Source organism: Filicampus tigris, chromosome 8 (genome assembly GCF_054856515.1).
Source record: "Filicampus tigris isolate MCC_2025a chromosome 8, RoL_Ftig_1.0, whole genome shotgun sequence".
NCBI lineage: Eukaryota > Metazoa > Chordata > Actinopteri > Syngnathiformes > Syngnathidae > Filicampus > Filicampus tigris.
The window spans coordinates 4,458,196-4,472,551 of record NC_141224.1 but is presented as its reverse complement, the minus strand read 5'-3'; the positions used below and the strand labels follow the sequence as shown (position 1 = coordinate 4,472,551).

General features: G+C 42.5%; 4 protein-coding genes across 6 annotated transcripts in view; 3 read left to right on the top strand and 1 right to left on the bottom strand.

The window, feature by feature from the left end:
- Nucleotides 1-2,573, top strand: part of myom3 (myomesin 3) — a 50,332-nt gene extending 47,759 nt beyond the window's left edge. The window contains exon 38 of the mRNA XM_086037773.1: nucleotides 28-2,573. Within this exon, the coding sequence (XP_085893899.1) occupies nucleotides 28-300 (273 nt within the window). The 3' untranslated portion in view covers nucleotides 301-2,573. The remainder of the gene's footprint in view (nucleotides 1-27) is intronic.
- Nucleotides 2,574-3,088: 515 nt separating this feature from the next.
- fabp10a (fatty acid binding protein 10a, liver basic) lies at nucleotides 3,089-4,164 on the top strand. The gene is made up of 4 exons (XM_086039393.1): nucleotides 3,089-3,241; nucleotides 3,336-3,508; nucleotides 3,899-3,988; nucleotides 4,069-4,164. The coding sequence occupies exons 1-4, from the start codon at nucleotides 3,175-3,177 to the stop codon at nucleotides 4,117-4,119; spliced, it is 381 nt and encodes a 126-aa protein (XP_085895519.1). The 5' UTR covers nucleotides 3,089-3,174; the 3' UTR covers nucleotides 4,120-4,164.
- A 124-nt stretch (nucleotides 4,165-4,288) lies between these two features.
- Nucleotides 4,289-8,991, top strand: srsf10a (serine and arginine rich splicing factor 10a). Of its 3 annotated transcripts, XM_086039391.1 has the most exons (7): nucleotides 4,452-4,504; nucleotides 5,935-6,186; nucleotides 6,361-6,405; nucleotides 6,838-6,933; nucleotides 7,122-7,293; nucleotides 7,383-7,433; nucleotides 7,969-8,991. In XM_086039391.1, exons 3-7 carry the CDS (start codon nucleotides 6,396-6,398, stop codon nucleotides 8,249-8,251), a joined length of 612 nt encoding a protein of 203 aa, XP_085895517.1. In that variant the 5' UTR covers nucleotides 4,452-4,504; nucleotides 5,935-6,186; nucleotides 6,361-6,395; the 3' UTR covers nucleotides 8,252-8,991. The 3 variants fall into 3 exon arrangements, with proteins under 3 accessions (XP_085895514.1, XP_085895515.1, XP_085895517.1); XM_086039388.1 differs by lacking the exon at nucleotides 6,361-6,405 and having other exon boundaries at nucleotides 4,289-4,504; nucleotides 5,935-6,039; nucleotides 6,830-6,933; XM_086039389.1 differs by having other exon boundaries at nucleotides 4,321-4,504; nucleotides 6,124-6,405.
- Nucleotides 8,992-9,054: 63 nt separating this feature from the next.
- Nucleotides 9,055-13,275, bottom strand: pnrc2 (proline-rich nuclear receptor coactivator 2). Its single transcript, XM_086039392.1, has 3 exons — nucleotides 13,064-13,275; nucleotides 12,508-12,780; nucleotides 9,055-11,445 (listed from the first exon to the last, which is right to left on the bottom strand). The coding sequence occupies exon 3, from the start codon at nucleotides 11,421-11,423 to the stop codon at nucleotides 10,938-10,940; it is 486 nt and encodes a 161-aa protein (XP_085895518.1). The 5' UTR covers nucleotides 11,424-11,445; nucleotides 12,508-12,780; nucleotides 13,064-13,275; the 3' UTR covers nucleotides 9,055-10,937.
- Nucleotides 13,276-14,356: the final 1,081 nt, after the last annotated feature.

The window sequence follows — 14,356 nt, the reverse complement described above, 5'->3', positions numbered from 1 at the left end:
AATCCCACAACATTCTCCTGCTTGCAGTCTCTGTGCCTGACCTGCTTCATCGAGGGCGACCCGACCCCAGACGTCTTCTGGCTGCGTAACGAGCGCGAGATCGCCGGCGAAGACCAGTTCTTCATCACCAGGGAGCGCGGCTGCAGCACCATCACCATCAACAACGTCCACACGGACAACTCGGGCAGATACACCGTGCTGGTGCGCAACCGCTGCGGCTCCGAGTCGGTGGACGTGACCGTGAGCGTGTACAAGCGCGGCGAGGTACCGCCGGCCAACGCCGTGGAGATGGGCTTGTGAATGGAGGTGGCCCACGTGAAGAGAGAGTAGTTGCCATACCAAAGGGGTGAGCACAATTTTGCCATCAAGGGCCACGTTTCATTTTTAAAACAGATAGATGAGCTACATCATTGGTGGATGAGAGTAAAAAAATTCTGCAAATGTGTATGCAAGGGTTTGTTTCAAATATAATTTAAAAAATAAACATATTTAATTTATTGTTCAAATTGACAATTTTACATACACATCTTAAAATGTGTATGTAAAACAGTTTCAAATAAAACATGGAATTGTTTCAACCATTAAAATTGACATACACATTTTAAAACTTTATGCAATAATTGGCTAACTTTATAATTAGAATTATAACCTATAATAAAAATAGATTTGAAAAAAGAATACACATACGCTGCCCTCCATAATTATTGGCACCACTGGTTAAGATTTTTGCTTCTAATAAATTCTGTTTTTTTTTTTTTTTTTAAATAATATACAACCCCTAAAAAAATAATAATAATAAAATCCAACTTTTCATTCAAGTGCATTTATTCAGTGAGGCGCAAAACTCCCACATTAAGAAATAATTATTTGACATCAAATCATGTGTGCCACAATTATGAGCACCCAGATGCTAATTGCTAATTGCTAATTTTCTCTTATAATCTTTCTGGGGACTAAAGTCTGGGGACTGACATGGCCATGGGTGGAGCTTAATTCTGTATGTGGTCAACCATTTCTTCAATTTTCACTGTGAGAGTAATCTACTGCAAACACTTCTTAACCAGAGCTGACAATAATTATGACGATACTGTATATGCAATATTGTTTATTTAATGCATTTTCTTTTATCAGTTAGAATAATTCAATTAACCAAATATTCAATAAATGAATAAAATGAATTAAAAAAATAAATACATTTTGATTAAGCAATTTTAGAAGAGCAAAAAACAGCCAAATTAATGCAACAAATATTAGTGGGCTCTTGATAATGAACAGAGCAGGCCGCATGTGGCCCGCGAGCAACACTTTGCCCACCCCTGTGATAGCTTATGGTTGGTGCAGTATAGCCAAAAGTGCACATGGTGTGTCTTGATGGATTTTCGTATAGAAAAGCTTCCTTTGCAAGTGATGCTAGAATGTCACTCAATTAAGTGCTGACCTCTACCCAGAAAAATTGTCACTAACTATACTGTGGAGCATTTTATATTTGTGTTTGTTAATTAGCAGGCCACTTCCTGGTTCACAGAGGCGGATGATAAATGGGTGGGTGTAGTGGTACAATTAAAATCCTGCTTCGGGACGTACCGTAGTTTTAAGGTCACGGTTCGGTACACATTGGGTACAGTAAGGGAACAAAATGCAAAACTTAAAGGAGCCGGTTTGTACTTTCAAAGTGCAAACAGTCCACGGGGTCGTTCACCCCACTGGTGGGAGTCTGGAGTCACGTGACAAGGTTCAACGGCACCGCAAAGAAGGGAAAGGTTGCAGACGTGTATGAGGCTAAGCCCAAATAACGTGTTTCCACAAATAGTGGCGTTTATTTACTCAACTGGAGAAGTGGGAAAGGTGTACTTTTAGTACAAGTATATATATTTTTTTTTAATCACCCATCCATCTATATTTTGTGCCCGTCTTCTTTAGGGCCGCAACGGGTGAGCTGGAGCCTATCTCAGCTAACGCCCTAGCAAAATTGTAGAGCCACCACATGTCCTCAGAGCAGAAGAACAAAAGCTCGCTTGATCTTGATTTTCAGTATGAATACAGACCGTGAAAGCAGGGCCTCACGATCCCTTCGGACTTTTCGGGTTTCAAGCAGGAAGTGTCAGAAAAGTTACCACAGGGATAACTGGCTTGTGGCGGCCAAGCGTTCATAGCGACGTCGCTTTTTGATCCTTCGATGTCCTCTCTTCCTATCTATTGGAATGCTAAACCATCGTCTCCACACAGTAAAAGCAATAATCTTCTTTAATATTATGCAGGGAACTCAACAAGTACACTCGGAGAGACTGTTTACATGCCTCAGTAGGTGCTAATATTTTGGTTAGCAAGTTCAAATGGGTGCGGGAAAACAAAAGTGTCTATGGACTGAGATAATTATTCATTTTTATGGTAAATGGGAAGTGTTTGTTTGTGTAAAGCACTGTCCGGGGATAGCCTCTATTTGAGGGATTACAGTACGTACTGATTTGTTTTGAAATAAAATTATTTTCCATGTGGACGAGGGTACATTGCTTGTGGATGCTACCAGTTTGTGTTTTGTGCTTCTCATTAAATCAAAGTTTTATCAAGTTAAATCAATTTTTTATCTCATCGGGTTGCAGAGGTGGCAAAAGTACTCACACACTGTACTTAAGTAGAAATACTGATTCAACTCCAACAGAAATGTACTTGAGTACAAAAGTGCATGGCACAATTGCATTTTTAATGTCAATTATATACAGTAACCGTCTTGATAACTTTGCGCAGTGGAAAACAAAAAAGGCACACACAAAAAAATAAAAATATAAAAGTAATTCATCCAAATTTGACAAATTAATGAGCAGAAAGCATAGAACTAAAAAGACATCATGAAAACAAATATTCAAAGTACTGATATCTGCTCAAGTACAGTAACCAAGTAATTGTACTTCATTACTTAACCCCCCAACTGTTAAGTTCTTGTCCCTGCTTTATATATCGGAACCTCTTGATCCCTAGAGTAGCTGCCATTTTTGTTTCACGCCAATTCATGGAGCAAATGAACTCAGGGTTGTTCAAACAACATCCGATGGCGATGGGGTTACTAATTAAACGCCCCGCCTGGGGAGTATAAAAGCGAGCGGACTCGGGCAGACTCTCCCCACACGGTTGAGCTTCACCTCCCTCACAGCCCGTCTCAGCCTCCTTTTGGTCAATATGGACTTCAACGGCACGTGGCAGGTCTACGCCCAGGAGAACTACGAGGCCTTTCTCAAGGCCATGGGTGAGCAAAAACAACTTATGAGACTGGTCCTATCTTGATATGTGAATTAATCATTAATAATATGTTCATTTGTGGGGGGGGTTTCGCTCACCAGAACTCCCGGATGATGTCATCAAGATGGCCAAGGACATCAAGCCGGTGACGGAGATCACGCAGAAGGGCAAGGACTTTGTGGTGACCTCCAAGACCCCCGGGAAGACTGTGACCAACTCCTTTACTATCGGCAAGGAGGCTGACATCACCACCATGGACGGCAAGAAGCTCAAGGTGAATTGTTCACAAGAAAAGCAAGCCGTTTAGAGCATAATTATCATTATTTTGTTTCTGCCATGAACCGTGGCTGTATTTTACACACAATATTGCAAAGGCATGGAACTTTTATGGGGAAGCGTTAGGCATTTTATTTGATTGAGAATCAACTGGAAATGTGGTCATTTATATATGGAAAAAGATTCTATTAGACATCATCGTCCTATTTGAAATGATTTGCATTATGGCAGTTGGAGTTTTCAGTGGTGTCCAGTAGTTTATTAATATGTTGAAGCTAAAAACGTGACCTCAAAAAATTTACTTACACAGGTGGGCCAAAAGCTGTGACATACACTTTTTTTTTAAATTGATATATATTTAATATGTATTCTTATTTGATCCACCAAGTGCGTTGTCAACATGGAGGGTGGCAAGCTCGTCTGCAACACCGGCAAGTTCTGCCACATCCAAGAGATCAAAGGAGGCGAAATGATCGAGGTACACTGAACGAATCGCTTGCAACACACATGCATTTACATTTTTTTACATATACATTTTTCTCTCTTCTCTCATTTTAGACCTTGAGCATGGGCTCCGTAACCCTCGTCAGGAAGAGCAAGAAAATGTGAAAAGCTGGGCAGTGAAATTTGAAATAAATATCTATTTAAATAAAATACAGTGTCGGTCTTCTTTCTTGATTTATTCTCCCTGTTTTTATTTTCGAACTTTGAACGCTTCACACTGGACAGCAAAGATTCCCCACTGAGCATGCGCAAACCGAAGAGGACGAGCATGCGCAAACTACGCCGAAGAGGACGAGCATGCGCATTGCGTGCATCACTTTAGTCACGTACCTTCCTAGCCTAAAGGCTCCGATTTAGCCGACAGTAGGAGTTCGCCGAAAGGGGACTGTTTGTTCAAAAAACGAAAAATAAAATCGTCGTCACAAATGGCGAGGTATCTGCGACCTCCAAACTCCTCTCTCTTTGTCCGGAATATCTCCGAGGAGTCCAGGTAAGTCCGCACAGCCAACCGTAACCTAATTTAGCTACTCCCCCCAAAAATGGCTAAAGTGGGTCGTCGATAGCTTGACGTTGACAACCTGGTAAGGGGTTTGCAGACTAATTGGTGCTTAAAAAGTAAAAGAAGATGCCATTGTTTTATTTAGAAGGAGATTAGGAACGTCGGTTACGCCAACATCGAGGTGCTACTTTAGCCTCGCAATGGAGCTGAAACATGAATATAGAATATGTAACGTTATACTAGGCAACTGCAGTTGTACTTTCATAGCATGTAAATGCAACCAAAAAAAAACATGAACAGCGTCCTCATACGGCAAAAATACTAACGGTGTCCTAGGGAGACGGTGATCTAGTTGAACATCCGGGTACTTTGTGACGCAATCAGCTAACTATCCGCCATTTTAATTAAACTGGAATGTCGCCAGCTGCTTTGTGCAGTAGGATTTTTTTTTTTTAATTAATTTTCAAAAGACATTTATTAAATAAATAAAAATAAGTAGCATTTAAACTCATTTAGAAAGTAATAGTCATTATTACCATTTTTAAAGGTGGAACACTAAAATAACCTACATAATGTTTTGCATTTGCTTAAAATGTATGAGTTACAGGATAAACGGAATGTGCATATTAGAATTAGTTGAAGTAGATGATTATAAAATATAATACACATTTGTCGCTTTTTTGGGGATGAATATACTAAAATGTGTTCTCCTATGTAATAGTTGCTTATGTTATTCTGTGATTAAATGTTTATTAAAATATTCCAAATAGATGGTTCCCCCTGACCGTATGGGACTAAGATGAAAGTCAAACAACAATTGATAGACTAAAATATGATCTTTAGAATATTTGAAAATGACTACATTATTATAATATTTACGTATTGAATTGTTGGATTGGATGTATTCTAAATATTTGATTCTTGATTTTATATTTATTTACTGAAATAGGTCCTAAATTCTTATTGGCACAACACTGTTTATTGAAAATATTTAAACCCGTTGGGTTTTGAACATTGAGAACTATTTATTAATTTTTTTCAAGCTAAACGTATATTATTAACCTCCGGTGGTACAAATGACACTTTTGTTCATCTACTGAGGAAACCATCATTTGTAAAAGTTACGTAAGAGTAATTCATATTTCTAAAACTGGGTGGTTTTTGAGCGATTAAAAGCTTCCAAACTACGGCCATTTTCAGCTTTTTGTCATCCACTTTGTTATCCTCCTATCGGTGTGTGAATTTTAAAAGTACATGTATTTATTTATTTTCCAGTTTCTATCCAAACGTTTCACCAAAATGACTGCCACTGTGTACAGTTGGGCTGCTTGTGTTCGTGCACACAGTGGGCTGTAGCTCAGGTGGAATTTAAAAAAAAAAAAAAAAAAATGTGCTCATTTCATTATTTCACGACACTTTAGGCCAGAAGATTTGCGGCGCGAGTTTGGTCGTTACGGGCCTATTGTAGACGTCTACATTCCACTTGACTTCTATACGCGGCGGCCAAGAGGATTTGCTTACATTCAATATCCTTTCTTATTCTTTTTGTGTGCTGTTTCCACTGTGGTGTGTCCCGTTTGTAACTACTATCTCTTCTGTTGTTGCCTCAGAATGGTAAAGATACAGTTCTGGAGAGCCCACACCCCTACCGCTACACACAGAAAAGTTACCAGGTAGAGTAGCCAAAGCCAAAGACCAAGCGCTAGCAAAAAAACACAGCAAAAGCATCAAGATGCAAAGAGGGGTGCGAGCGAGAAAGAGAGAGAGCGGCCATTTTGTCTGCCGAAGGGAAAAGCGGGCAAAAAGTGTTTATTGGGCAAAGACAAGTGCTACGTTCCTCTGCCAAGGCAATAAAGAGCAAGCTCAAGTTCAAAGATCAAGCATGTTAAAAGGTAAACAAGACAAGATTTTTTTTTAAATGTATCCTCCTCAGATCTGATTACTATTTATCTGTCTTGTCCACACAGTCTCCAATCACTAAACTCTTAAGTGTCATGTATTGTACTTGATTATTTCATGATGTGCCAGCACTGATCTCCAAGTGAATGTGTCCATATGAGAATGATGGATAACAGCAGGTTTGTGTGGTTGTGTATGTGTGTGGTCTGACAGACACTATTCACTTAAATGGGTTCCTATTTGTAAATGTGCATCTTTGGTAAGTGGCGGAGAACCAGTAGAGGGGAAAATAGCCCGGCTCGAACAGGATTTTTGAAGAACTTTCATCACATTAGTGTCGACTTGGTGTGTGCGTGCGTGTGAGTGAGCGTGTGTTGCTTTGTGTCATAAATTTAAAAACCTTAACCGCGTCAGCACGTTTGAAGATGTCCGAGATGCTGAAGACGCCCTCCACAACCTGGACCACAAGTGGGTGTCTGGGCGCCAGATCGAGATCCAGTTTGCCCAGGGTGACCGCAAGAGTAAGACCCATTTATGTATGTTTTTTTTACAGTGGCACTTGGTTTGAGTAAAGGGGCATAAGTAGCAATGAACCCCTGCACTATTGGTACCTTGCCATCAAATGTGAGTGCACATTTTACTGTTGTACTTGAAGGGATCCATTGTGCCAATTCAATGTTGTTGATCATGTTCCATTGTCTCTGAAAAGCTCCCAACCAGATGAAGTCCAAAGAGCGTCATTCCCCTCGCAGCTTTTCGCGCTACGACGACGACGACCGCGACGGGCGGCGCAGGCGATCGCGCAGCCGCAGCTATGAGCGCCGACGCTCACGCAGCCCCTCGTACGAACGGCGGCCGCGCAGGTCGGACAGCCCCAGAGAGTATGTCCTTCTCACTGCACTCTTCTACTTGGCTGGCACATATTCGAACCTGTTGGCGCCTGATGGTTGTTTCTCTTTCCCTGCTCCAGCTCGCGCTCCTACGGCCGATATAGGCGCAGCAGAAGCCGTGAAAATGATAAGTACGTTCTTTTGTTGAATGCAACTGATTTGCAAATATGTGTGTTTCTGTATAAGGAGTTCCTCAGTTTCCTTCAAAGTATTTTTTTATTTTGAAAGATGACCAAGTGCACTTGTAGCTTTTGTCATGTTTCTTAACGTTCGTTTCATAACATGTAAAAGCTGTCTAATGCCCAAACTATTCAAGTTAAATTCCAAGAAGCAACACATCAGCAATATTAAACCGAAGGTCTTGATCGTTTTTTGACAGCTATATTGAGAGAAATTCATTAGTTGATGTACCGACGTACTCGCATCTTTTAAATCAAAACTGATTTTCCGATTCAAATTACTTTTCACCTTTCACCTTTCACCTTACACCTTTGTCAGATGGTAAAAATGGTACCCAACTAGTGCTGCTCCTGGCTGGTGACAAGTGTTTATGTCGGAGGTTGTAAAGCCTGGGCCAGCCCGAAATTATGCTGATGTCGTCAAGTCCTATATGCCGGGAAGTCCCTATTTGAGGGAGGTGTTTAAGTCATGTTTCTCTGTGGTCAGGCACAAAAGCGGACAGCACGAGCGCCAGAGGACCCAGCGTGAGGCCGGCTCCCGGAACCGCTCTGTGTCCCGCTCGCCCTCACCCTCTCGTTCCAGGCCCAAGGGCAGAAAGAGTCGGTCCCGGTCGCACAGCCTCGTCGCCCAGGAAGAGGAATTCCACCTGGCCCCCGGTTCCCACAAGCGCTCATTTGGCCGCTCTCCATCGCGCTCGATGTCACGTTCAGTCTCCCGCTCGCGATCACGCTCCCGCTCCTGGGCAGAGTACAAGTCTGGAGGGCGCTAAAGAGCAGTTAAGTTTAACTAACACTTCTCGCTTTAGGAACAAATTTTGTTTTATCTGCATTTTTGTTGAGTGATGTATGTTTCATGCGGTCTTACACGTTTCCAAGTAGATTATTATAAGCTCTTTAACACCATGCGTTGGATTGATATGATGGGCTGTAAGATCTATTAGAATCTCCCACATCCAAATCATTTTGTAAGACGCAAGTCACTTTGATGTTGGCATATCTCATGAGGACTGTTTTTTTTTTTACTTTTGTGTGATAACCAGCATAACCATTTATTAGTTGTTTACAGTTAGGTCAACATAGTGAAACATCTGATTGTTCAATACAACATGAGCAATACTATCACTGTCAAAGCATAATGCTAATAGAAATACAATCCCTTTTGTATTGTACGCTACTCAATTCCAGCTATACCTCTAAAACGCCACAAGGAGACAGTAGCACCTTATCCATTACCGTCTAGGATCCACTTGAGTTTCAACTTCAGTTATGTAAATGTTTGAAATTTAGCAGAGCCGCTTCACATTTTTCCCCATGGTAACATTTTTGAATGACTTGAAATATTCAAATTTTTGGGGTCCTACTGTATTTTTTTCCTCAATACAACACTTGGGTTGCCTGTGTGTTGGCAAGGCAACTGTTTATTGTATGATGCCGTTTGTACAGTCACTGGACTTAACCATTAACTGATCATTCTCTAGTAGTTCAATAAAAGAATTGACTTCTGCCAAAACCGTATTTAGTCTACAACTTACCCATTGAGGCAATATAAATAAAAAGAAATCAAGAAAAATGGTTTGGGGGGGAAGGGGAAGGGACTTTATTTCATTTTTTGTAAAATTTCTCATCAAATCATCAAGAGGGTGTTTTTTCATATTCTTTAAACCAATTGTTACCAATTTTAAACAGGGCATTTTCTTCTTTCCACATACAATGACAACATCAGTGAGGACAAATTCAAATCCAATTCATGACAAGACAAGTTCTAATTTAGCATGAGGAAACTCCAATGCATGACTTATCTGGATAAACAACATAGCAAATACTTCTTTAAAAGGGGGGGGGGCCGGCTGGCGGAAGAACAGCCAAGAGGGGGGCTTCTAAAACATTTCAGACAAAAATATTCCAAATTGATGGGGGCATTAATTTAGGCATACCTCAGTTACAAATTCATCCAGATAAATGTCATGCATCAGCAAATCTCCCCGGTTCCAATTGTAAACTCTTCTTTCACCCTACACTGCATCATACAAAATCATGAAAAAAAACATGTGCAAGATCTCCCGAAAGACTTCAGTGCAGGGCTCTCATACTGGCAAATGCTTGGTTTTTCTTTTTCTTAACAAAAATATTCTTCAGCATCGACAAAGTCGAGACGACATGCGTCCCATACATTCAGTGTTATCATTAGTACTAAAAATACTTTTCGTCTGCAAGCCTCCGCCGCAGTCTCGGCCTGCAAATGTACATTATGCTACAAGAACTTTATACATGTCATCGTTATTAGTATTTACATGGCTCCTGAAAGACATGATAAATGAGGTTTTGTCGTCTTTAGTCTGGCTATGAAGCAGATTGAATTCTGCACAGGGAAAGCAACAACAAATCACAAACAAAAAGCGGCTCACGTGAGGAGGAAAACAAGATAGTCGATCACGCGTCTGATTCAACAACGTCGCAGCCTGTAACAGCAACACATCTGGAGCAAGTGCAGTGCAAAATGGGCTCAAACTCATGATGGAACACAAAACAACGCACTATGCTCGTCACGTGACAAAATGGCGACGCGGTCTCGTCTTTTCAGCGCCAAATTGTGCCGCACACAGGACCGAACGGATCGGTCCTCTTCCGCGTGTTAAGGCGGCACAAGTGGGCGTTACAAGATGAGACAGAGTCACTGGAACATTGGGGGAGGGGACAGCTTTGGTTAACGCACGGCACCACCAAAGCACAACAAGACCACTTGGACACACTACGAACGAAAGACCCACCATTTGTCCGCCTTTTCGCCTTTCACATGGGGACATTGACACTTTCACACTGAGTGAGTGTCTGTCCCGGCTGGCATTTTACACACACGGGCGTCGCCCCCTTCGGGATACTCCCTCCAAAAAGGAGGACAATAACAAGAGCGAGAGCGGAAAAATGTTGTCTTTGAGAGGCAGTGTGAACATGAGTGCCATCCAGGCCTTAGAGCAGCTCGCCTCCTGTAGTGCATGTGCGCACAGCGCAATAAAAAAAGGGTACACAGGAGTCGACCGCCTAAGGCCCGGTGTGCCATGATACCAACTTTTCATCAAACGCCATTAAAAAGAATGTTCACGTGATTTCCCTGCAGAATCGCAGTTGAGTGTCCTACTGTTTTAAAACGAGAATGCCGGAAGGGCTCTCGTTTTGAAATGTGCTACAAAAAAGGAGATTTGCTGGCAACCCATTTTAGAGTATAAAAATAAAAACAGCTGTATTTGTCCACAGTAGTGGACAGAAATTAAGTTAACTTGGAAAAAGAAGTGCACCAATTCTGCTTTGATAGCCAAAATAAAAAGAACAAAAACCGATGCAAAAAAAGGGATTGGGGTATCCGCTTTGTCGTCACCAGCAAGGCAAGAGGACTGTAATATCTGATTTGTTACAAAAAAAAATATCTCATTAAAAAGTGTGCTACAGCTGTTTTCCCCATCAGGCCTGCACCTTTAAGAGGCTCTTGAGCTGGAAGGTCATCATCTCCCTGCTCTCGCCGGCACTCATGGGGAAGGACACCCAGTGGCTTGGCGGCTTGGGCAGCACGCTGGGCGAGGGCGGCTCGCTGAACTTGGGCCCGGCGTAGCTGGGGCTGCCCCGGGCACTCAGCAGCGTGTTGATGTGGGACATGGCCCCCTCCCAGTCCTGCTGGTAGGCGGCGGCCAGACGGGCGATGGAAGCCGCCGCCTCGGCCTGCCGCGCTTCCGGGGAGCATTGGTACGCCAGGACGCCCTTGTCGCTGCTGCGGCGGTGGTGGTGGTGGTGGAGGACGCCGCCGGCCCCTGCGGCCGACGCCAACGTCACGTTGCCGTTCTGGTCGCGGCCCCTCTGCTTGGTTCGGCCCAGCTGCTGGTTCTTCTTCTTGGAGCGCTCATGGTGGGGGCCCGGAATGTTACTGCACCGCTCTCCGCCTCCACCTCCCATGATGCTTCACTCTGACTGTCACCTAAGTACACAGGTACAGGGGTGTTAGTTTTGGACACTGAAAAATTATTGGCTAGTGGCCCTCACAGTTGAAAATAAAGATTAATAGTCTTAACGCATTCACTGCCAGACATCTTCTACCCTAACGTTTGAAAAAATAGAAAACACAAGTTCCTGGGATTGAATCGCTGGACTGTGACAAATACATTTGTCAACGGCAGTGAATGAATCAATTTTCATCCCATTCTCCACATAATGCTGTGTAGCACTCCATGGCTGTAGCTTAACTTCCCAAAGACCTCATATGTTGGTGTTCTTTATAGTTTAACCCCGCAAGGTAACAATTTCATTATTAAGTTGTATCCCCCAGTGAAGGAGCAGTGGCTTTAAATTTGTATCATACATCAGTTTTCTTCGTCTACAAAAACGAATGGAGTAAACCGCAACAGATGAGGGGCGCACGCAAAGTGATTTCTATGAGGTGCTATTGCAGTGGATGTTTATTGGCAAACTCATTAAAACAGATTTCTGCGGACTTTAGCAACTTAACGCATCTTTATATACTCCTATGAGTTTAATAATTCTTCATGATATAAAATTCTTCACTGAATAAGCGCATTAGAATTTGCCTTTGAGCAGGAGGTGACAGCCTGGTGTGTGTAGTGTTTGTTTATCTGCTGACATTATGGCACACATCTGTAAAATGCGTCCAGTTTTAAATAGCAGCTAGTGGCATTTCATTGTTTTTGTGAAGATCTAGTCCTGCGTACGTGAAACTCGTCACAGGCAGATTAAAAATAATTCTCATATAGGATGAAATAGCAAAATAGAGAATGGCAAAAATAATTGTGATTTCTCGAAAATAAATTGTGAATGTTTGCCGGCAATTAGTCTCTCCAAAAATATTTAAGTATAAAAAAAAAAAATCCCTACAATCTCAGATTTAAAAGTTCCTCCTTAATTGCATAACAACTCTGCCCGTTGAAATGCAGCCAGCCCTTTGCCTACGTGCGGCAGAGCACCCAGCGCCAGCCACCCCTCCCCCATCAGCCCTAAAAGACGAAAACAAGCTCACGGCACGCACCTCTTTGTTGCCACAAAGTTGCCCAGGAAGAGGTCCCTCTTCCTCGTCCTTTTCGTCTGTCTTTCGCCTTTAAACGGCCTCCTCCGTCTCCGAGAACAGTCGACGCTGGTGTTGTCGTCGTCGGGTCTCCTCTTGCTGGTATCGAGCGGTCTTTGTCCCGTCGAGCGTGGCGGGCTGGCGGTCGTCGAGTGCCAATGGGCGTCGCTTGGTCGCGGAGCCGAGCTGAACATGAATTCACCTCGGCGCACACGATACACCACGAAGCCGCGGGACCTATAATGAATTAAAATCGTCGTAGTTACACAACAACTTCCATGATTAGCCATTTCAGCGTACACTTCCTGTTGTGACGCAGGTTCGCTCGGTAAAGGTCCATTTCACATCGGTAATTACTTTCTGCTATCAACGTTAGTACGTGTTAATTAATCGAATAAAGCGACGAGGTCGTCTCAATTCGCCGTCTCCGTTGTAGGTCAATGTACTTAGGCAGAGAACAAAAACAAAGAAGCTTTGACTCTCTAACGGCGACCAAGAGGAAGAAAAATAAGTCTCTTACCGACTTCTTCAGGCTTGATCGTCGAAGCCTTTCGTCCGGTCTGATGTTTCAGCGAAACGGATATCCCTCGTTCGTAATCCCCACAAATTCGGTTGGTGGTCACCCTTGTCGATGGGAAAACAAAACTTAGGAAAGCAATCGCCTCCCTTCTCTCTCGTCTTCTTTTCCGACTGCGTCCGAATTGCTACAAAATGTCGCCTTCAGCTCGTCTATGTAGCTAGTGGCAGCCCGCATCCGACCAATCACATCGCGAGCTTGAAGGGCCCGGGCCAATCAGCGGCGAGTGAGACGGACGCATACATTCTTGTTGCCAGACCAGTGACGTCAGTGGCCGACTTGTCTTCGCCTTTGTGCTTTCCGCATTTTCCTCATAGAGAAGAAAGAAGCAAGAAAACACGAAAAATACACCACACGTCGATTGTACAAAGCTGTTTTGCTTTCTGAATTTGTTGTTGGGTAACGCAATGTAATTATACAAGACATACGATACGGAAAGGCCACATTTAGCAGCGGATTAAACGTTATGTAATGTCGATGTTTGTCGAAATCGGTTTTAAAAAAAACATTCGATGAAACAAGGCGTTTTAGTATCTTCTCTTTGACGCTTGTGTGTTTCATTGTGGGTCGAAACAGCTGCAACAGGCTGGAAATGAAACCCATCCCCCCACCCCTCAACTCACCACAACATTTGAGTTTTTGGATTCAAGTCAGCCAACTGCATTTGGTTTGCCTCATCTCTCTTAAAATGTGTTTCCTTCTTTTAGATGATTTCTGAATGTCCCAAACGCTGTTCTTCTATCTACAATGTGTGTAATAAGTGGTTATTAAGTGATACGAAATTTCAATATCAATTGATTTTTTTGGGTATTTCACTATGACATAGTGGACATTATGCTTGACAACATCAAACTCCACGTTGGTTTAAATTGTGTAAATTATTTTTTTTTCTGCAATAGCCACTGTTTCAGCCTACTTCGAAGAAAGACCAAATGTTTGAGATAATTCACTGAAAATATTAAGCTTGACCAGTGGAAAATGTCAGAATTTGGGGGGATGAAACAGATAAGCCTCGAATTTAAATTTACTCCCAACATCCAAACGATACAATTCAATGCAAAGAGAAAAAAAGTTGCCATTAAAATGTGGGACCAGGAGGGACGAAATATTATGCAAGTTGAGGTGTGTTAGCAACCTTTTACAGGGTGACTTTGAATTGGACTTGAACATTGTGAGGAGGACACACAAGTCAGGTGTAGCACGGAGAGGTAATAAAAAGTAGTGATAAGACTGGAA